General features: G+C 45.9%; 1 protein-coding gene across 10 annotated transcripts in view; it reads left to right on the top strand.

Moving 5' to 3' along the window:
- The window catches only part of RBM33 (RNA binding motif protein 33), a 110,773-nt gene that overhangs the window by 33,196 nt on the left and 54,975 nt on the right, over positions 1–22,602 (top strand). For 8 of the 10 annotated variants that reach the window (XM_059886006.1, XM_024991295.2, XM_010804693.4 and 5 more), the window contains 4 exons: positions 8,150–8,321; positions 13,899–14,107; positions 18,274–18,562; positions 22,103–22,161. In XM_059886006.1, coding sequence (XP_059741989.1) covers positions 8,150–8,321; positions 13,899–14,107; positions 18,274–18,562; positions 22,103–22,161 — 729 coding nt within the window. The remainder of the gene's footprint in view (positions 1–8,149; positions 8,322–13,898; positions 14,108–18,273; positions 18,563–22,102; positions 22,162–22,602) is intronic. The other 2 variants (XM_010804697.4, XM_002686984.6) reach the window with 1 other exon arrangement.

Here is a 22,602-nt window from a genome sequence, read left to right on the forward strand (position 1 = left end):
ACTTTAGAAATTGTGGTAACATTTACATGCAGTGGTATTTACATCTGAGGTATACAGTTCAGTGTATACTTGAAGATCAAACAAGATCTTCACGACCCAGATAATCACTGTGGTGTGATCACCAGCCTAGAGCCAGACATCCTGGAATGTGAAGTCAAGTGGGCCTTAGAAAGCATCACTACGAACAAAGCTAGTGGAGGTGATGGAATTCCAGTTGAGCTATTTCAAATCCTAAAAGATGATGCTGTGAAAGTGCTGCACTCAGAATGCCAACAAATTTGGAAAACTCAGCAGTGGCCACAGGACTGGAAAAGGTCCATTTTCATTCCAATCCCAAAGAAAGGCAATGCCAAAGAATGCTCAAACTACTGCACGATTGCTCTCATCTCACACACTATTAAAGTAATGCTCAAAATTCTCCAAGTCAGGCTTCAACAGTACGTCAACTGAGAGCTTCCAGATGTTCAAGCTGGATTTAGAAAAGGCAGAGGAACCAGAAATCAAATTGCGAACACCTGTTGGATCATCGAAAAAGCAAGAGTTCCCGAAAAATATCTACTTCTGCTTTATTGACTATGCGAAAGCCTTTGACTGTTGTGGATCACAACAAACTGTGGAAAATTCTTTAAGAAGTGGAAATAGCAGACCACCTCACCTGCCTCTTGAGAAATTTGTATGCAGGCCAGGAAGCAACAGTTAGAACCGGACACGGAAGAACAGACTGGTTCCAGATAGGGAAAGGAGTACATCAAGGCTGTATATTGTCACCCTGCTTATTTAACTTATATGCAGAGTACATCATGAGAAACGCTGGGCTGGATGAAGCACAAGCTGGAATCAAGATTGCCGGGAGAAATATCAATAACCTCAGATATGCAGATGACACCACCCTTATGGCAGAAAGTGAAGAACTAAAGAGCCTCTTGATGAGAGTGAAACAGTTGGCTTAAAATTCAACATTCAGAGAACTAAGATCATGACATCTGGTCCCATCACTTCATGGCAAATAGATGGGGAAACAGTGGAAACAGTGTCAGACTTTATTTTTTGGGGCTCCAAAATCACTGAAGATGGTGACTGCAGCCATGAAATTAAAAGACACTTGCTCCTTGCAAGAAAAATTATGACCAACCTAGATAGCATATTCAAAAGCAGAGACATTACTTTGCCAACAAAGGTCCGTCTAGTCAAAGCAATGGTTTTTCCAGTAATCATGTATGGATGTGAGAGTTGGACTGTGAAGAAAGCTGAGCACCGAAGAATTGATGCTTTTGAACTGTGGTGCTGGAGAAGACTTGTGAGTCCCTTGTACAGCAGGGATATCCAACCAGTCCATCCTAAAGGAAATCAGTCCTTGGTGTTCATTGGAAGGACTGATGCTGAAGCTGAAACTCCAGTACTTTGGCCAGCTGATGCAAAGAACTGACTGGGAAAGATTGAAGGTGGGAGGAGAAGGGGGCGACAGAGGATGAGACGGTTGGATGGCATCACTGACTCAATGGACATGAGTTTGAGTGAACTCCAGGAGTTGCTGATAGACAGGGAAGCCTAGCGTGCTGCAGTTCATGGGGTCGCAAAGAGTCGGACATGACTGAGTGACTGAACTGAACTGACTGATGCAGTTCAGTAATTTGATAGACGTGTACAGCCAAGCTACCCTCGTTATCCCTGAAGGTCCCTACCTTGTTCCTTTCCAGTCAGCCCTGACTCCTCTCAGAGGTGAGCCATGCCTGTGGTTCTGTGTATTTAGTCTTTGCTAGTCTAGAACTAGCGTTGGCGACTCAGTAGGTGTGACTGTGAGCAGACATCAGGAGACAGTGGAGGACAGAGGAGCCTGGTGTAGCGCAGTCCACGGGGTCGCCAAGAGCCAGACAGAGCTTAGCAACTGAACAGACCAGTGATGGTGTGCTGGTGTCTAGCTTCTTTTGGCCACCATAATGTTTTTGAGGTTCATCCAAATAGTCATTTATGCCCACAGTCAGCAGTTCATTCCATTTGATGGACATACCTTGTTTGTTTTCTCTTGATAATAGGTAATATTTGGGTTGTTTTCAGTTTTTCTGTTATCATGGATAATTAAAAGAGCTTATTGTACTTATGTTTTTGTGGATATATCTTTTTTCCCTGTAGCATTAGGTAGAAGTGGTACTACTGAAACAGGGTCGAAGTATGTTTGATGGTGTAAGAAACCGCCAAATGGCTTTCTTGTGTTTGTACTGTTTATACTCCCACCAGTCATGAATGAGAGTCTCAGTTTTCCCACTTGTCTGTCTCGTGTTTGTATCATTTTTTTGTCTAAAGGCTTTCCTTCCCCGTTGAGCCCTTAGTGCTGTGTGAGGCTCAGGCGCCGGTGGCGTCCGAGCCTCTTTCTGGAGCCCGCTCTGCCCCGTCGCCAGCGCTGTGCTGTCTTGGCCGCTGTGGCGTGAGATCAGGCAGTGCAATCCGCCAGTTGTGGCGCCTTTTCAGGGTTGTTCTGGCAGTCTGAGTCCTTTGAATTCTGTATATAAATTCTGCAATTGACTTGTCAGCATCTATTAAAAATCTGGTTGGCATTGTTTTTGAACACTGCATTGTATTTTCAGTCCAGTTGGGGGAAAACTAGCATCTTAATAATCACATTGCCTGCTAATAACCACAGGCTTCCCTTGTGGCTCAGCTGGTAAAGGATCCGCCTGCAATGAGGGAGACGTGGGTTCGATTCCTGGGTTGGGAAGATCCCCTGGAGAAGGGAAAGGCTGCCCACTCCAGTATTCTGGCCTGGAGAATTCCATGGACCGTGTAGGCCATGGGGTCACAGAGAGGCCTGACTGAGCGACTTTCCCTTTCAGTCACTTACTGATTCTTGGCATTGGGCAGGCCACTTAATACTCCATTGCCTTAGTTCCCTTTTCTGGAAAAGTTATAACCACTTAATACAGTTCAGGGATCTGATACATGTGTACATCCAAGTTACCCTCATTATCCCCAGAGATCCCCCCTTGTTTTCTTTCTAGTCAGTCCTGACTTCTCTCAGAGGCGAGCAGTGTCCTTAGTTCTGTTAAATTAGTCTTTCCTAGTCTAGAATAGGAAAGTTAATAACCACAGTTTAATGGTTCTCACTTGTGTTTTTATTTCATTCTTTTTGCCTTGTTGACCTCCAGTATTCTGTAGAAAAGAAACATTGAAGGCATTTATTTTTGCTTCATTCTTCATGTTAGGGGTGAAATATTCAGTATTTTATCAAGTAAGTAATATAAGCTACCTGGAGGTTTTTCAGTCAGATTGAAGCAGTTCTTTTCTGTGTCTAGTTTGCTGAGTTTTGTTTTTTTTTTAATCAGAAATGAGTGTTGAATTTTGTCAGTGCTTTTTCGGTTCCTATTGAGATAATCTTGTATCATCCCTCGTTTTTTTAACGTGCATTAAATTGACTTTAAAAACTATTGCCTATATTGCGGACTTAACTTCTGTTTTGCAGATTTTCCCGTTAATGTCCTCTTTCTATTCTGGGGCCCAATCCAGGGCACCACATTGCTGTCCTGTCTCCTCTGGTCTGCGGTAGTTTGTAGGTCTTTCCTTGAGTTCCACAACCATGACAGTCTAAAGAAGTGTCCTGCCCAGGTGTCCCGTGGAATGTCTTCTAACCCATCCTTGTCTGGTGCTTTTCTCATGGTTAGACTGGGGCGATGGGATTTTTGGAAAGAATACCATGAAGGTTAGGCGTCCTCAGCCCATCCTGCAGCTGTGTGCAGGACTCCCCGGCAGTGTCCGCCTTGGTCAAGTGCCGAGGTGGCCTTGGCCAGTAAAGATCGTCATTCCGTGAAGTTCTGTCTTTCACATTCTGTTCTCTGTTCTTTAGAAGCAAGTTACTAAGTCTAGTCCTCACCTGTGTTCACGAAGTCCTGTCTGTGTTCACGAAGGTGAGCGAGAGGGACTTAGGTGCCACCTCTGGAGAAGGAGACTGTGTGTACATATATTTGGAATTTTTGAAACGAGATTTGTTAAGTTGACTGGTTTTTGAATGTTAAATCAGTCGTGTGCTTCTGTCTAAACCTTCACTTGGTCATGACATATTTTCCTTTTTTGTGGGATTCCATGTGGACAGAGAAGCCTGGGGTGCTAGAGTCCATGGGTCACAAACAGTTGGATGCTACTTGGTGATGGGGCAACATAAGCGATTTTGTGTCTGTGTTCATGAAGGAGATGGGTCTGTAATTTTCTTCTCTTGTAATTTTTGCACAATTTATTAATAACTGCTAGTCTTTTCAGTTTGTAAGTTTTAGCTCTTGGTGGAATTAGAATTGATTTTTATTTATGATATAGATATGATAGTATAGAATTATTCTCTATCAAATATTTTGTAAGCACTAAAAACGTTTGGGAAGGTTTTAGAAGCAGTGTTCTCTATAGCTTTCTATTTCAGAGAACTACCCAGTTTCCCACCCCACCCCTTTCAGATTTGGGATGGAATATTGAATTTTCTTTTAGAAACTGAGATCACAAGTTCATTTCAGAGTTAGCTAGAGAATGTAACAAAACTGGGTCTTGCTGCCTCTTAGAGTTTCTAATTATGTATGTATGTTAAGACTTTGGTGGACTTGTCTGTTTTGTAAAGAACTTTCATGATGATTTTCATATGCATCCTCTGTTAAGTATTACAAATGCATCTTTCAGGTTTTTAAGATAATTAGCTAAAAATCAAACCTTTGAATATTTTTGGCAGTGTCTATATAATGAAGTCAGATATTTACATACAATTTAAATTCTTACAAAATATAATCAGGGTAACTTGATCTTTATATTGGTATCCAACACTGCTCTTCAGTGGAATTTTACTTGTGAATGAAATATTGTGAATATATGTGAATATTCCATTCATAAGTATTTCTCTGCAGAGAAAGTCAACATTATGGCAGATAGGTATGTTAATCCTAAGTCCATGGCCAAAGAAGATGCCCTTTTTTTGAGCCTAGTATTTAGAGTAAGAGGTAGTGACCAGTGGCTGAAAGAGTGAGTCTAACTTGGTCAGTGTTGCCAGGTGACCTATACTTGAGGCAGCTGAAGCCAGCAGTGTTTCAGGTTCAGCTCAGGGCTCGTGTAATCCTTGATGAAGTTCAAGTGGAACTGGACCCTGAGTGTGAACCAGAAGTTTGCGTCCTAGGATATTCTGTCTCTCCAAAAGTTGACATTGTGCCACCCTTTTTGTAGTCAGGCCCTCCCTCCATTGCTCATCCTCGGCCTCTTGGCAAGTGTCGTGTGTGTGGAGGTGTGGCGGTGTGTCCCCTTTGTGTGGCGGTGTGGCGGTGTGTCCCCTTTGTGTGGAGGTGTGTCCCCTTTGTGTGGCAGTGTGTCCCCTTTGTGTGGCGGTGTGGCGGTGTGTCCCCTTTGTGTGGAGGTGTGTCCCCTTTGTGTGGCAGTGTGGTGGTGTGTCCTCTTTGTGTGGCGGTGTGGCGGTGTGTCCCCTTTGGCAGTGTGTCCCCTTTGGCGGTGTGTCCCCTTTGTGTGGAGGTGTGGCGGTGTGTCCCCTTTGTGTGGCGGTGTGTCCCCTTTGTGTGGCAGTGTGGTGGTGTGTCCTCTTTGTGTGGCGGTGTGGCGGTGTGTCCCCTTTGGCGGTGTGTCCCCTTTGTGTGGAGGTGTGGCGGTGTGTCCCCTTTGTGTGGAGGTGTGGCGGTGTGTCCCCTTTGTGTGGCGGTGTGGCGGTGTGTCCTCTTTGTGTGGTGGTGTGGCGGTGTGTCCCCTTTGTGTGGCGGTGTGGCGGTGTGTCTCCTTGGAGTGACTCACTGCACCTTTGACTTGCGGCATGGTGCCTCTGTGGCTTCACCTCAGTTTTTGTGTAGTTGCTTCCTCTTTTATTGCTGAAAGAGCATGCCATAGTTTGGATGTACAGCAGTTTGTGTATCCATTCACTGTTTTTCTATTTTTGGTCATCCAAAATAGAACTGTAATACTTTCCCTGCAGGTTTTTACACGAACATAAGTTTTTATTTCCCCTGAGTAAGTGTCTGGCAGTGGTAATGCTGGGTCATAGACTAGAATTGTTTGCTGATGTGTTTCTGGTAGCCTGTAGTATTTGTTTCAGAGAAACAGTTTTCAGCTTGTCTTTGTTATATTTGGATTTCTTAGATGGAGACTGTGTGTAGAATAAACTGTTATTAGTTTCAGTACTGTCATGTTTTACATTAAACTTGCTTGTAAAGTGTTTGAACTGTAATTATTGTTAATGATTGAATTAAAAATGACTACTGTAATAAAATCTTTGCTTTATCGGTAGTGATTTCTTTTCCTCCTCTCGCCTTGCTGCTTAAAGTGTGGTCTGTGGACCTGCATGTTGGCTTCACCTGGAGCTTGTTGGAAATGCAGAATGTTAGACCCCCACCTGCAGAATCAGAATCTGCATTTTGGCAGGATTCCCAGTGATGAATATAAACCTTCAATTTGAGAAGCACTGCTCTGGAGCATTAAGAGGTGGAGAAGAGTATTTTGTAAATGAGTTGACTTTTTGCTCGGTGTGAGTGTAGTGCAGCACACACATAGCTGGGTCCATCTCACACGTCATTCCTGTGGTTTCAGATGTTCAGTCAGATAGAAGTAATGGTATCAAACCAGCAAAACAACAAAATGCCAAGGTTCTGGTGCTTTAAAATTCTACAGTATACTGAGTATCAGAATACTGAAAGGTGGTTTTGCAATCATTAGGCTAAAAGTTATAGTTTATATTCAGTATTTTATTTTCAGGCATTGATTCTCTACTGTAGGGTTTATAGCAATGAATGTGTGCATTTTTTATGCAGAAAATGTTGGGGAAAGAGTCCAAAATGATTGTATCATTTTCTTTCCCTTGCACATTTTCTAGTAAAGTGGTTCATTTTTGTTTCTGTTAAGAGTAAAGGACATGTAAGAATTATGAGCGATGAGACTAAAGGAGCAGTTTTTAAGTTTGCAAAAAGCATAAATGAATCTAGCCGTCAGTAGGTACCTGTCTTATTACCTGACAATAGGGCACTAAGATCTAACATGAGATGAAAGTGATCAGTGTCAGACGGAACATGAGTTAATACAGTAAGAATTGTTGATAAATTATTTTAGTTTGGGACTAGATTAAATAAAATTTTTGTAGGAATCCTGACATAATGAAATATAAGATAAAAACTGGTTTTAAGGACTCGGCTGGTGGCACAGTGGATAAGAACCCGCCTGCCAACGCAGGGCACACAAATTGCAAACCACTTGCTACTGGTCGGTTAAGCCCACGTACCACAACTGCTGAGCCTGTGCTGCAGGACCTGCGAGCCGCAACTGCCGAAGCCCGTGTGCCCCAGAGCCCACGTCCGTAACAGGACGAGTGTGTGTACTGCAACAGAAGGGTCGCCCCTGCTCTCCACAGCTAGAGAAGGCCTGTGCAGGGCAACGATGACCCAGCACAGCCATAAATAAATGAATTTAAAAAAACCAAACAAACCGAAAACTGGTTTTGGTGTGAAGCGAATGAAAAAAAAAATAGTCTTCTGGTTAATAGTGGTTAATAGTCTGAACCAGAGGTAGTAACTCACAAACCCTGGACAGTGGGAGGAAGTAGAAAGGGGTGAGAAATGATGCAGGAAAGATTGTACAGGCTGAGAGAACCAGAGAAGCCAGGCGACCCAACAGTGGATTCGGAGCACTTGGCTGCCTTGAAAGTCAGAGTAGATGGGGTCAGGAGTGCCAGGAAATGTGGGGCCTATTGGTGGGAAGGAGTGTGCTGTCATCTAACGGGAGCCACAGGTGGCTTCTATGCTGAAATCAGGCTCAGGGACTCTAGGGTCAGTTTAATTAACATACTGAACTTTGTTTAGATCTGAATTAGAGTCTAGGCCAGCACGGGTGTTTGGAAATCATGTTTGTTCTCTTATGAGTGGTTACAGTGTATAAGACTGTGTGTATTAACTAGGAGTAGGAATTTGAGTTTTTTCTAACGTCGTTAATTTTTAATATTAGAGGTTTTTTCTCCTAGGATCAGTTTAATGTTTCTCATGGCTTTATAAATGGGACATTGTGCTGTATTTTTACGTCTTAATTATAAACAGCTTTTATGTGTGTGTACACATACGTGTATGCGTAACCGTTGTTCAGTATTTAATTCAGAAGAGTATGAGCTCACTTTCCCTCCTTGCTCTTTTGTCTGTCTGCCATGTAGGGAGGCATGGAGACTTTGGAGCTGCAGAAGGACATCAAAGAAGAGTCAGATGAGGAAGATGATGATGATGAAGAATCTGGACGATTACGTTTCAAAACTGAAAGGAAAGAAGGAACAATTATTAGGCTCTCAGATGTAACTAGAGAGAGAAGGAACATTCCAGAAACTTTGGGTAACATTTTTTACCTGTCTCACATTCTCTTGCATTCCCATTTCAACTTCCTGTATAGTACTGTTACGATTAATGAAGTAGATAAAAAACAGTTGACTTTATAGATTGTTATGCATGGTGTTCAGAAGGTGGATGGTCTGTATGAGGTGAGAGCTGAGTTAATAGTGCTGTAAAAGTCGCTCTATAAAAATGACTTGTCTTCTGGATTAAAAAAATGTTTGAATAAAATATCTGTTGTTTTGAAATAGTTTTCCTTTTGTAGTCTGTGACTTAGACTTGCTCTCCTGCATGCCGCGTGGTTCCTGGCTGGCTCTGGGAACATGATGTCGGGTGGTGCAGGGGCGTCTCGCCTTTCCCAGGTTGCCAGGGCTCCTTTTGGGCCAGATGGGCTTCATTCTGTGCCTTTTAGTGTCATTACAACCGTGTCTGCGGTGTGTGTTTTCCTCTGCGCCGCCCTGCTCAGTGCCCAGGGAAAGGGCTTGTCTGTCGCACCATCAGTTGCACGTCGTTCTGTTGCAGACCCACAGCAGGCTGCTGCTGCTGAACAGAGCCTTTTCCAGTGTTCACCGTGCCCACATTCTTCTGGAGTTCTTTCCAGTGCCCACTGCAAGGAATAAAGCAGTGGTTCTCAAATTTGAGCAACAGAATCCCCCAGAAGACTTGTTAAAACGCATACTTCTGGGTGCACTCTCAGCTGCTCCGATTCAGTAGGTTTAGGATAGTGCCCAAGAAAGTTGAATTTCTGACGAGTTTGCAGGTATTGTTGTTGCTGTTGCTCCAAAGTCCATGCTTTCAGAACCACTGGGCTACTGTCCTGTATTCCAAGGAGTAGGGTGGGTGGGTGGAAGAACAGAGAATTATACCTGTTCTCTGGTCTTGGTCAAAGTAAAATCAGTTACTACCTTTATTACTTTGTAAAACCGTTATTTGTAGCCACTTACTGTTGGAGGCCTGAGCATGTGTCTCGCAGTGGCAGAAATGAATTCTCTGTGAGAACACCAAGCTTTCAAGGTGCACATCGTAATAGTAGTGAGCCCATCTTACCATGTTACATCCCTAGGTGAGGTTTGTGGAGAGATTGATCTGGAGTCTTAGTGTTCTCTGTCTTTCCCTTCTGGTTTCCTGCTTCTAGCTTTTGGCCCAGGCTCTTCCCTGGACTTTGCTCAGGTTATGGTATTAACTTGCTTGTTGGTTTGAACCAGTACAGCATAGGCTTCTAAGAAAGAGCTGAGAAGTTGGCCTTGGGTAAAAGGAGATGGAGCCAGCTTAGGTCTTAAAACAGGGGGATGGGAAAAAATGAAAAGTGTTGTCATCAGGAGTGATTGGCAGCGTCACACAGCAAGCATATTGAAACAGACATCTCAGTCTTGGACTGGGGTAAGACGGGCAAGGGAAGGATGGCGCCCTCGCTGCTCACAGACAGCGGTGGCTGCGGCTTGTTAGGGAAGGAGAGTGCCGTCGAGGGGCGGGGTGCGGTGAGCGTCCCTTCTGCTTCTGTGTAGCTGGGCTGTGGCTTTATTACATAAATCTGGGAGCTGTACGTTATGTCTTAATAAGTGTTAGCTGCATGTTCTAAGTGTGTGAAGTCAGCTCTCGGACACCATTAGGAATGGTGGCCTTTGCTCTCTGCAGCCAGCTGCTTATGGGCTCTGGTACACTTTATACATCACCCTCTCTGCACCCCCAGAGCCCCTGCTCCTCCTGTCCCCTGATCCTCAGCTACGGTTATCTCGCCTCTGTTCACTTGAACTTGACCCAAGCACTGACAAGTTCTGAAGTGTCTGAATTGCCTGTGTTGATAATTTGTACTTGTGTTATCCCTGCGTCCCTTTCTTTTCAGGATCTTTGCCTCATTTGGTTCTTCACAGGGTCATTTGTACTTTTTTTATTAAATAATTTGTGTTGCTTTTTTTTTTTAAAAGTCATTTCTTAGTTCTATAGTCATGTCATTCTGAGACAAGAGGCTGGAAAGGGTTATTGATGGGCAGGTTGGCCCTTTAAATGTGGGCGGAGAGGCAAGAGTGGCTGAAGCATTAACAGTTCGACCATTTACCATTCTTTTAAACGTTAGGAAAAAGCCTTTAAATGTATTTGTGCAGAATGTGATTCTTTGGCTAGATAATAGGGCAAATAAAATTGACGCTAAGAAGTATCTTTCTCTGTTCCCTATTTGTAAGCCCAGTGTAGGAAAGCTGCAGTAGGAAAGCTCCGTGTTTAAAAACAGGTTTTCATTTTTCTAGAAAAATTAGGATTATTCCCAGTATAGAAATGATTTTTCTATCTATTTTAGAGTTTGGTTTCCTAAAGCAGTGAGCTCCTTTGTTTCCTTAACACCTCTCACCCCAACAAAAAGTTAATTTTATACAGAAGAAAAATATTCATTGAGAGAAGCTCCTATAGTATTTGGTATACTAGATATTCCCATGAATTTTTACTCATCACTTTGTGTACTCCTGGTGATAGAAACACCAGTTTCAGGTTTTGTATACAGATGCTTGCATTGATTTGACTGTAAAGCTGCTCATATACTCTTTGTAATGGGATTAAAATATCTTGCTACCGGAGTATGTATATCTCCTGTGATGGATTTTTCTTGACAATTGATCTCTTTTAACATTCTGAATACAAATAAAGGCAGTTATTTTGTGATACCATTGATTACTTTTGAGAACATTCTGCTCTACAAAGAAGAATGAAATAATGCTCTGGCCTGGGAATAGTGAGTTCTCTTCAGAATCTGGAAGGGCATTCAGTCACTTTTAGTCTTCTTCACATTCAAATGTATGATGTCATCCTTAAGTAATTCATATTTGTGACAGTCTTGACCATTATGGAGCCTGAGACACAGATGTTGATCTGTATTTTCAGTTCATATTGGATTAGGCATAGAATTTTGGGCTTTTACCTGAGTTATGATCTTAAGTACTGAGCTTCTGTCCTCAACCAGGATTCTGGGAATTAAATACCTTAGAGAAAATGTGACATCATCAGTTTTCCCAAGGATACAAAACTATATACTTAAGAGACAAGTTTTTCATTATATAAAAAGGATCCCATAGGATATGAGGGCTTAATTCTCTCACAGAATGCAGTTGAAAAGGGTTTCTAGAACATGCATGTGTAAGAGAAAGATTTATTTTGAATGGCAAAGTCAAAAGCCATCTCTAAAACATGGGTGTCACTGACCAGTTACCCTGAAGTGTCAGCACAGAGGTTCAGAGGGGCCAGTTCTTTTGCCCTAGGAGGTGGACCTCAGATTCTCTCTGGAAGCAGTACCAGTGGAAAACGAAAGGCTGTGCTTATTTTAGTTAGGCTTTTATAATTTGTGATCTGTAAGTACCCTGCTGGGTTTTGCTGTATTCCAAGTTTCACTGGGCACAGGTAATACGTTAAATTATGTTTGCTTGCTTTAGCCTGAAGAACATTGTTGTTAGGCCCACATAATGTTCTCTTGAAATAATATCCTTGTTTACTTTTGCTTAAGGCAAATGATCTTTGGGGAAAACAGTTTTTTTTAATTGATATACAAATTGTGTGTTTATACAGCAGAATACTCCAATAGAGAAAAGAAATAAACATCTGCAATAACATACAATTTTTTCATATATTAATAACAATTTAAGATCACTAGTGCCAGCAGTAAGATAACTACCTTCAGTTTACACAATGGTCCTTGCATTTGCAAGGTTTTCAAAAATTTCTTGATTCAATTATCTTATTTAAAAAAAAGCCACAACCAAAAATAAAAACCTCAGACTGTCATTTGTTGTTTCTGTTTTGCCAAATAAACTGTATTTTGTAGACATTCATTATGTATTAAAGTATTTTTAGGTACATATGTTTTTCTTAAGCACATTTTAGAAGGGGACAACACAATGTAAAACTTTGTTACATTACACTCTTATCTCCATTACACTCTTATCTCTTTCCTTTGGAATATGGACCAAGTTCAGAAAACACTTAAGCAGAAATTAACATTTCAGTTGAAGTTACAAATGTAATTTCCATCCTGTCATATTTTGGTGACCTTTTGTGACAGCTTGTCTCAATTGGAGGAATGCATTTTTACTTGCTGATTAAAGATGTCATTTGAAACCATTTTATTACTGGGGATAGTGAAATTAATCTTGACACTTAGAACCACTAGAAAAATAATTGCTGATTCACCACATAAAATGTGTATGTGAACCTATCATGTAGTCAAGATTAGAATAAAAGTCTGTGCTTGTTAAGAGGAGATTAAATTTTCTTTGGAATGGAGTCTAGATCCATTTGAAGGGAAGGGGGTTACCTTAGAAACAATTTCCAGAAAATGAAATGTGGCTTAGAGATTTTGGAAGAGTTTGGAGATGATTATGGAATCCAAGGTAGGAGAAAAACTGGTAATATTTAAAATGTACCCTTTGCTGTGGAAGAAGGCATGCTGCTCAGGCGCTTCAGTTGTGTCCGACTGTGCGACACTATAGACGGCAGCCCACCAGGCTCTTCCGTCCCTGGGATTCTCCAGGCAAGAACACTGGAGTGGGTTGCCATTTCCTTCTCCAATGCATGAAAGTGAAAAGTGAAAGTGAAGTCGCTCAGTCGTGTCCGACTCTATGCGACCCCATAGACAGCAGCCTACCAGGCTCCTCCGTCCACGGAATTTTCCAGGCAAGAGTACTGGAGTGGGGTGCCATTGCCTTCTCCGGGAAGAAGGCATGGGAATGCTTCTTAGTAGAATTCAGTGAAATCTTTGAAAGGTGTTTACTAATAGAGCATATATTATCATAGCTTAGAACTGTATTTGAATAAGTTACTTTTTCTTCTAAGAATTCAGAATAATGTGCCTACTGAGTAGGGCCAGAAACTTTGATTGTCGCCCCATAGCATTGATCAGAGAGGAGGGCATGTTCTGTGGCTTTGCTCGCATTTGCTGTAGCTTCCCTGTCAGGTGGTATGGATGGAGGTCTGTCTGCACAGAGTAAAGTTGGTGTTGTTTTTAAATAAATCAGAAAATCTGGCTTGGTGTAGTACTAAATGAGTTTCCGTTCTTTATGAAATTTAAGTACTTGGCTTGAGAGTGATTTTATTAGTAGTTTTGCTTTTAAAGCAGAACAATCAGTGATTTCTAATTTTTGAGTCTCTGTGCCACTGTGAATTAATACTTACACTGGATTCGCATAGACGAGTGTCCTGGTTACTGGGGTAGCCAGGTCTTGACCAACATCATCTGCCATCAGTGAAAGAACGTGATGCCTAGCAGATGAGGAGTGGTGGTTGGGTTGAACTTCTTCAGCTCCTCCTTTTTAGCTTTCCTCAGCACATTTTAGTGGTCTCAAATGAAGATTCAGATTTACAGGAGGTCCTCGTATGTTAAAGAAGAAGCATGTCTTCATGTAACAGGCCTCGTTCATGGCGTCCGGGTGTCTCTGTACCCTACCCCCGGCTGCTTACTGCTGAAGTGGAGTTGTTTGCTGTTGGTGAAGCACCCGCTGATCCTGAGTTTCCTTGTCACATACTTGTTTTATTTTGTGTCTCCCTATAGATCTGATTTCGCCTCTTTGAAGGTATCTAACACATATGCATCTTTTCAAATAGAGCTTTCAGCAGAAGCCAAAGCTGCGTTGCTTGAATTTGAAGAGAGGGAGCGACAGCACAAGCAGGGCCGCTACGGCTCCAGGCGGGGAGGAAGGAGAGGAGGCGCGTCCCTGTGCCGTGGCGTCGGAGACCAGAGGAGAGAGAGCAGCGAGCGGGGGCGCGCCAAGGACCACAGGCCCGCTCTGCTGCCCACGCAGCCCCCTGTGGTGGTGAGTTGCTCAGCTCCGTCCTGGGAGCCTGCACGCTGAGAACAAGGGAAAGTTCTCTCTGGTATGGGTTTCGTATTTTCCATTTGCCTTAGTCTGAGATGAAAATTTAGTAAAAGGCGTCACAGCTAAAGTTTCTTTATAGCCTGTGGTATGATTTCGTTGTTCAGTTGCGAAGTGGTGCCTGATTCTTTGTGACCCCACTGACCGCAGCGCTCCAGGCTTCGCTGTCCCTCAACCATCTCACGCAGTTTACCCGGGTTCATGTCCATTGAATCGGTGATACCATCCAACCGTCTCCTCCTCTGTGCTCCCTTTCTCCTCCTGCCTTCTTCAATCTTTCCCAGCATCAGGGTCTTTTCCGCTGAGTCTGCTCTTTGTATCACGTGGCCAGAGTATTGGAGCTTCAGCATCAGTCCCTCCAATGAGTATTTAGGGTTGGTTTCCTTTTAGATTGACTGGTTTGATCTCCTTACAGTCGAAGGGACTCTTAAGAGTCTTCTTCAGCACCATAATTCGAAAGCACTTGTTCTTTGGCACTCAGCCTTCCTTATTGTCCAGCTCTCACATCTGTTCATGACTACTGGAAAGACCATAGCCTTGACTTTACAGAAGCCTTGGCTATACAGACCTTTGTCAGCAAGGTGGTCTTTGCTTTTAAGTCTGGGTTTGTCATAGCTTTCCTGCCAAGAAGCAATCGTCTTCTAATTTCATGGCTGCAGTCACCATCCGCAGTGACTTTAGAGCCTAAGCAGAGGAAATCTGTCACTGCTTCCACTTTCTCCCTTTCTATTTGCCATGAAGTGATGGGAGCAGATGCCAAAAAAATCCTAGTTTTTTAATATTGAGTATTAAGTCAGCTTTTTTTCACTCTCCTTCATTCTCATCAAGAGACTCTTTAGTTCCACTTCACTTTCTTCAATTAGAGTGGTATCATCCGCATATCCGAGGTTTTTCTTCTGGCAATCTTGATTCCAGCTTGTAACTCATCCAGTATATGGTCTTAAAAATCCAGTCTTCTAGTATTGAGGTGGTGAAGACTGATTCTTTGCCAGTACTGAGGAAGAATCAGTGAGAGAGCTGATGTCTTCCACGGGTCAAACCACACAGGAACCTTGCTCGTCTCTTCTGCTGGTGGAGGGGCGCTGCTCCTGTGAACACCATCCTGAAAACACAGACTGTGTTACATTGAGAATCTAGCCATAATGGTGTATTTTATAAAATATTTTTTCTTATAATCTGCTTACCATAGGTTTTTCCTTAAATGTAGCAGTTTCTCTTACAAATAACTGTCATCTCCTCTCCATAGAAATGGAGATTGTCATATCCATTAAAAATTTTCATAATTTAGGACTAAATCATGTAATTGTAATTTCAGCTTCGTTTGAATTTCTCAGGAACAAAGACAGGAAGTGTAGTGGTTTTTTTGGGGTTGTTCTTTCAGTTAACTGTAGTATTTTACAATTTTTCCTTCAGAAGTTAGTCTTCAAGGACAGATTTATTTAATGTAAATATGTGTTTGCACTATCTACCCTCCTACATTTTTACGTGCGTGCAGGGGAAAATCACACCTGACCTCGGAGTAGAAAATTGTGTTTTAGTAGGCATTCATTTGTGAAATAACAAAGTAGAAAAGGTGATATACTGTTTTTGCATGAGAATTCTAATTTCAGTGAACAGGGAAGGCCGGTGGGTTGATCACGGCATAAAGAGATTGATGATATTGATAGCTGCTCTCTGCTCATACCCATTTGTTTTTAAGCTTCTCTGATAACAGGAAGATTGGCCCTTCAGTTTTTTCCTTTTCTTCCCCATCTTGCGTCCTCGCCCCCAACTTGCATTGCGTGTGTTGAACTGCCAGCTCCATGATTTTGGCCTCCGAAGCGGGGAAACAGCCAGTAGGTGACGAGTTTTTACATAGCTGTTCCTCCATGATCCTGGAAAAATAACTGAACTCCCTACTTTCTTACCCAGATAGAGAGGCTCAACTGGGAGCCCTGAGTGCTTTAGAAGTGTTACCCAAGTGTCAGTTGGCCCAAGTCCCTCCTGACAGCAGCATCGTGTCTGGAACTCCCTAGGTGCCAGCGGGCTCAACCTGCTGCCGGCCCGACTCCGCCTGCCGGAGCCTTGGCCTGTGAGCTGTACGCGCGTCTTTGCTAGCAGTGGTATTTTAGAGCTGCAGGTTGCTGAAGCAGTCACAGCTTTCTGGCATGGCCTTAACCTTGCTCTGCTCATGTCCACCTTGGTCCCGGCCGCACCCCAGCCCAGAGCCGTCTGTGTCTCCGGCTCCTTTTCTGCCGTGGCTCTGCTTGTGTCTGTTTTCTCCTTGGTCCATCTGTTGGCGCTGGCACTTTGCTCCTGCCGCTCCCGAGCGTGCTCTGAGGATCGCCTCCTCACCTTTGCAGTCTGTCCTAGTAGACTGCTCTCTGGGCCCTTGGGCGTCACCTGTGAGCTCCTTTCTTGAGCCTCTCTTACTTTGAGTGTCTTGAGATTGGGGTGTAGTCTCATCTCTTCCAACGGGGCCCCTTCTCTCTCTCCTGTTTCTTTGGCTGCATTGTCCTCAGGCCAGTTTCTGATCAGAGCTCTCACTCGGCAACATTGTCCTTCCTGCCATCTGCTCTCTCCACATGAGTCTGGGTCTCTAGCCTGCACCTCTTGCCAGCTCAGTTTCTTCATTTCCTAGCTGCCCTGGGCTTCTCTGCATGGCTGTTACCCAGGCCCTAAATTCCCCTTGTTTAGAACATGTGATCTCCTTAAAAGTCCTTTGCGTGGTCGAGTGCGGGGCCCTGCCCTGTGTGCTTTCCCGGTTGAGTTCAGGTTTAGTTTAGCTGCCCCTCTGTCAGCGCGCTGCCCATGCGGATTCAGTGCTGATGGGATGGAAGAGGCTGCTTCACACACAGCTGTGCACGGTACAGATGCCGTGCCTCAGAGGAGGGAACGGACCAGTCTCTGGGAGAATGTGTGCCCATGGATTTATGCTAGCTCTGCATCTTCAGGAAAGCCCTCCCCGAGGAAGGACAGGTTCGACAAGGTCGTGTACACTTGGGTTTCAAAATTCTCAGACCACGGCTGTTTCTTTCCTTTAGCTCCCAGCGTCTGTAGCCTGTTAAATGGTCCGTCTTCTTCTGTCCCCTTTCCCCTCGTCTGTCACACACTGTTAGTCATCGTCATCAGACACTGTAGAGGCTCCGGAATGGAATTCAGAAGCCTCTGAAGTCTGGCGTCATCCCAGGCGACCAGTGTGCAGGGTGCCCTGGCCGGTGGCAGCCTGTTGCCTCTGCCGCCCTGTGCGGCCGGTTGGATGAGTGCTCATAGGCAGGGCTTGTGGGACCAGGTTCTCTGCTCCTCTGCTTGCCAGCCGCGAGGAGGATCACGACGGGCCGGCTTCGTAGGCTTGTTGGCGGTGAGTTACTCCACATACAGACCTGTCAGCGCGTGCTTAAGACACCGGCGGAGGGGAGGAGGCCCAGTGCTCTTGAGGCTGTGGTGGGGGTCTCCTCCTCTCTCAAGACTGTTGCGCTAAGTAACCCCGAGATCCTTGACCACACAGAGGGTGTGTGTTCCCACTCTAGCACCCTCCGATCTTCGAATGTGGCTGCAGCCACGCTGGCCCACGAGTGCGCCTCCGGGCGTGTGTTCCGCCTCCGCTGCTCTCAGGCGATGCCATTCCACCGCTTGCCTGGCTCCTTCCCCTCCTTCCTGGTTCAGAGGCCACCTTCTCAGGAACCGTCCCTCCCCTCTGGGAGCCCTTGGCCCTCTCTGCCACCTGCTTTCTAGCGGGGCTGCCCCTGCACTGCCTGCCCGTTTCTTAGGCTTTCTGGAGGAGGAGTGGGCCCGCCCAGGCAGCTTGTGCTCCGCCCACAATGCGTGGCTCGTGGCAGGCAGTTCTGATGGTTGAGCTGCAGTTTTTCCCTTTTGGAATCCATGCGTTATGTTCGGGGGCTGCGGTCTTCCCTCTTTGTCCTGATTTTGGCTCTCGTCGTCAGACGGTAGCCATAACTGTGAGCAGGTGGAGCAGCTCATTTATCCTGCTGTTCTATACGTTTGTTACTAATAAACTTACTTCTGAGTCAACTCTTACAGTGCAGTCAGTGTGAAATCTGTAAAGCACTGGCATTTTTCCTTGTAAGTGTTGATTGTTGTGACTTTGTCTCTTTTGGTGGTTTTAGACGTACTCTCCAAGATTAATTCCTCCTCCACAGCCTCAGCCACCGCCCCCGCCACCACCGCCACCGCCTCCGCAGCAGCCGATCCGCAGTCTGTTCCAGCAGCAGCAGCTCCAGCCCCTGCTGCCCCTGCAGCACCCGCACCACCCGTCCCCTCCGCAGGGGATGCACATGCCGCCCCAGATCGAGGCCCCCCGGGTGATGATGACCCCTCCTCCCGTGACCCCACAGCAGCCCAAGAACATACACATCAACCCCCACTTCAAAGGGGCCGTGGTGACGCCCGTTCAAGGTACGTGTCTCCTTTGCTGTGGTCAAGTTCCAGGTGACTGGCTAGTCCGTCGTCACTTCCAGGTCCATAAGGACTCCGGGGGCTCCCCGAGTCCTTCCCGCTGCTCACATGCATGCCGGCTGCCGGGTCAGGCTCCTCTCAGCTTGTGTGTCTCCTGTCACGGTGCTCCGGGGAGGGCATTGCGAGCGTGCGGCAAAGGCGCAGGGCCTTAGAGGCCACTGTGGAGGGCTCTGGGTGGCCCTCCTCGTCACTTCCTGGTGGGGCTGAGTGCCAAGGGCCTGTCCCCTCAGGTGCCACTCGCGCTGCTTTTTTGAGTTCCAGAGGCGCACACCCGTCTGTTCATGGTCAGTTCTGATAGTATGATCACAGACGCACGTTCCTCAAGCGAGGAGACTAGTTCTGAGCAGTGAACACGGAGCGTATCTTCACGCACCCGCTCAGCGCAGCGTTGAGGCAGACGCCGTTCTCCGTGAGGTTGGAGATCTGCCGGTGAACACAGCGGTCAGCGCTTGCTGTGGGTGTCGTCTAGCACCTTAGCAGCGACAGTGAGCCATGAAGACGGTGAATGAAGGCCCCGTGTGGCGCGTTGGAGAACGGAAGCGCAGTGCTGAGGAGAGCAGGGGAGCCCTGTGGTGGCGGGGCCGACTGCGCTGAGAAGGGAAGACCCGAAGGGGCGGGGGCTGCTGCCGTGCCTGTCAGCGGAGGGGTCTTCCAGGCAGAGGGGCCGGCCGGCGCAGAGGCGCCTCTTTCTGACGAGGCTGTGCCTTTTGTGTTCAGGTAACTAAAGAGAGACCAGGTGACAATTAGTGGAGTGCAGCGGTGGAGAGAAATGCGGAGCCTTGTCGTGTGAGACCTGGGAGCCTCCTGAGAGCTTTGCTTTTGTTCCGAATGAAGTGGGCCGTGATTAGAGGAGTCTGAGCACAGGAATAGCATCGTCGCTGTGTGTTTGACAAGGGTTGTTCTTGCTGCTGTGTTGAGAGTGGGCTCGTGAGCGGCAGGGGTGGAAACCAGGTGTTGAGTGGGGAGGTGAGTGCAGTGGCCCGGGTCAGGAGCCGGGCGTGCCTCAGGGCAGGACTGATGGATGGGCTGAGTGTGGATGGGAGAGAAGACGCAGCGACGCTGAAGGGGCCCGAGTGCTGGAGGGCGGGGTTGCTGTCACGGAGCGCGCTGGAGGCCCAGCAGGTCTTCAGGGGAGACCGCGAGCGCTGTGCTGGAGGCACCTAGACACGCAGGCGCGCGTGTCGGGGTGAGGTGACCAGGAAGCGTGCAGACGAGGTCTGGGTGCGGAGCTGGAGTGGGGCTTTGTGGCATCTCGATGGACCTGGGGCCTGGAACCTGGGGCACGTGACATGCCAGGGTGGGGGTCTGCAGGGAGGGGGAGCCCAGTGCTCGGGCGGCTGGGGGCGGGCTGCAGGCTGGGTGCTGGGGCCACAGTCGCCGGGTCTGTGGGGTTCAGGCAGGGTGCTTTTGGTGACGTGGTGGCGGTACACGCCTCATTGAGGTGGGCTTGAGCGGGAACGGGATGCAAGCGTGGGAGACCATTGTATCGACAGGGATGAAGAGTGTCTTGCCAAGATGGACGTTGGGGAGCCTGAGAGTGGGAGTACTGGGCAGCCCTAGCACCCCCTGGAGCTGTCGGCCATGAGCTTGGATAGACCTGGCCACCTGCATGGTTCTCTCCAACCACACTCCCCTTTCTGCGTCAGGTGTAGCCTAGACAGCATTGGAGTTGCTGGAGTTAGGCTGTTGACGAAGCAGTAGAGGAGGCGTCTTGCTCACAGTGAAGGCCATGGAGTGTATGATGATAAGGGGCCAGGAGATGTTTGTGGGGTCCTGCAGTCGGGAGGTTAGGGTCATGGAGGGAGTGAGGCGGGAAGGTTGAGGTGGTGTAAGGTCATGGAGAACGTGCAGGTCTCAGGGCTGGGGCAGCTCTGGAAACAGCAGCTTGACTGTGCTTAGTTAAATAGAAAGCCACTGTTGTTCTTGAGAGAGACTGGTTGTCTAGTTGTCTCCTGTACGCAAAAGATAGAGTAACCCAGTGATTGTCAGCCTCACACAGTCAAAAGGTGTTTTAAAAAGTTAAAAAGATGTGTGCATACCTTTGATAGCACCTACTTTCGTTTCAAGGATGAAGAGTGTTTTATCATATTGTAATCAACCAGTTTTGTTGGAAATTTAACATGTTTTTGAGATTTTCAGTATTAAAATTGAAAACCTAGTCCATTAATTCATGGGACAGTGTGGGATATAACTAGTAAATGCCAAATGTAAAGAGTTCAAGGTTCAGCTGGAACGGTCTCTTAGCATTACAGGTTGTAAATTGTCTTCTGTTCACAGCGGAGGAGGAAGCAGGTAGGGAGAAGTGTGATCTTAATTAGAAGTCTAATGTACCGATTTCTTTGCTTAATCATAATAAGCAAAAAATAGTTTATCTTAGTGCTCTATTTTAAAAATAATGTTGATTGACTTTTAAGCTGTATTACTTCTGTGGTGCTGATTTACCAGAACTTTTTCAAATTAAAACTAAATGCTGTTACATTGTTCTTGCTGAGTTCTCCATGGTATCCCTTTGTGTCTGTCTGTGTTTGATCTTCTCTTATAAGCACATTGGTCATGTTGGATCAGGGCCCCTGCCCCGCCCCCGTGACCTCATTTTCCCTCCATCACTTCTTTAAAGGTGCATTTCCACATGACCTTCCGAAGTCCTTGTGAGGAAGATTCCGGGGTGTGAAGCTGAGAAGGGGCTGCCCTTCAGCCCTTGCACCTGGCCATCCGAAATCTTCCTGGACGCGTCTGGCAGGACATTTTAATGGAGGGGTTAGCATGCTACCATAGAGTGGGCACCTCTTGCGAGGGAATTTTTTTACCTCCCAAATCAAAATCAGTATAAGGCTCGTGTATGAAACAGCTTAAACATGCAGGGTGTGGAACTAGCATCTGGCTTTTTCCCTGTTTTTGAAACTATTTGACACTGTTCTGGCAAATTGCTGGAACTGTGCCTCTTGAAACACACAGACGACAGGTCTCGGCGTGGCAGGCTGTCGGGTCGGTTGTCCTGCGTCACAGCAGCCGGCACAGATAGCCACACTGTGCGTGTGCGTTTTCTTCTCTGCCCGCTTCACTCGTCTCCCACCTCCCTCCCTTATGAGCCTGGAGGATTGGGATATAAATTTGTTTTCAATGGGCGTCGAAAAATGTAACTCGGATTAGATACCCTGGATCACCTGCATATGGATGTCGGAAACAAAGGAGATTTCTTACTGTAGAGGAATAATATCTTCTTTGGTGCGAAGTATTTTAATTCTAAGTAAGAATTCACCGTTGAAATGGAAGCTTCTGCTTGTGCTGTTGTACACTGAAGACAAAAGTTCTCTCCCCGTCCCTTTATGGAATCGTATCATTACAAACATGCAGCCTTTGCTTAAGTGTAAACCTAGCGTGTTGTGCACGTGTGTGTTCCGTGTGGCGCTCGGTGTGCCGTGCTCCTCTCCTGGCGGGTTCAGGTGAAGCCAAGTGTAACGAGTGCTGTTTTCCTCACAGTGCCCTTGCTGCCAGTCCCGAGCCAGCCGAGACCTGCGGTGGGACCCCAGAGATTCCCAGTGAGTAGCAGCTGCTCCTTCTGCTCTCGTAGGGATGAGCACACATTTACCAGGAAATATTAATACGGCAAATACAAGTGGTGCCAGCCAAATATAAGTTTAAGGATTTGTAAATATTGACAATAATTTTTGCAGTGGAAAATGTTTGTTAAAAGCTTAAGGTCAATGGATTTTTGAGAATGGAATTAATTTTGTTTAACTGTAAAATTGTTGAATCAGGATCATCAGTAGAATGCCTTTTGTCTTAAAGAATATGAATTTTGATTTTATTGTTGCCTTATGTTAGGTGAGGAAGGGCCTTTATTATCTTGTGTGTGGAGCCATTTGTGCACTTGGGGAAGTGTGAGTGTGTGTATGCCATTTTAGGGAGTAATAATGAGATGTCTACTTGTTTAAAAAAACAAGCGCAAAGGTCTTCATGAGCCATTGGTTTTATATTTT

Source organism: Bos taurus, chromosome 4 (genome assembly GCF_002263795.3).
Source record: "Bos taurus isolate L1 Dominette 01449 registration number 42190680 breed Hereford chromosome 4, ARS-UCD2.0, whole genome shotgun sequence".
In the NCBI taxonomy this organism is placed as follows: Eukaryota; Metazoa; Chordata; class Mammalia; order Artiodactyla; family Bovidae; genus Bos; species Bos taurus.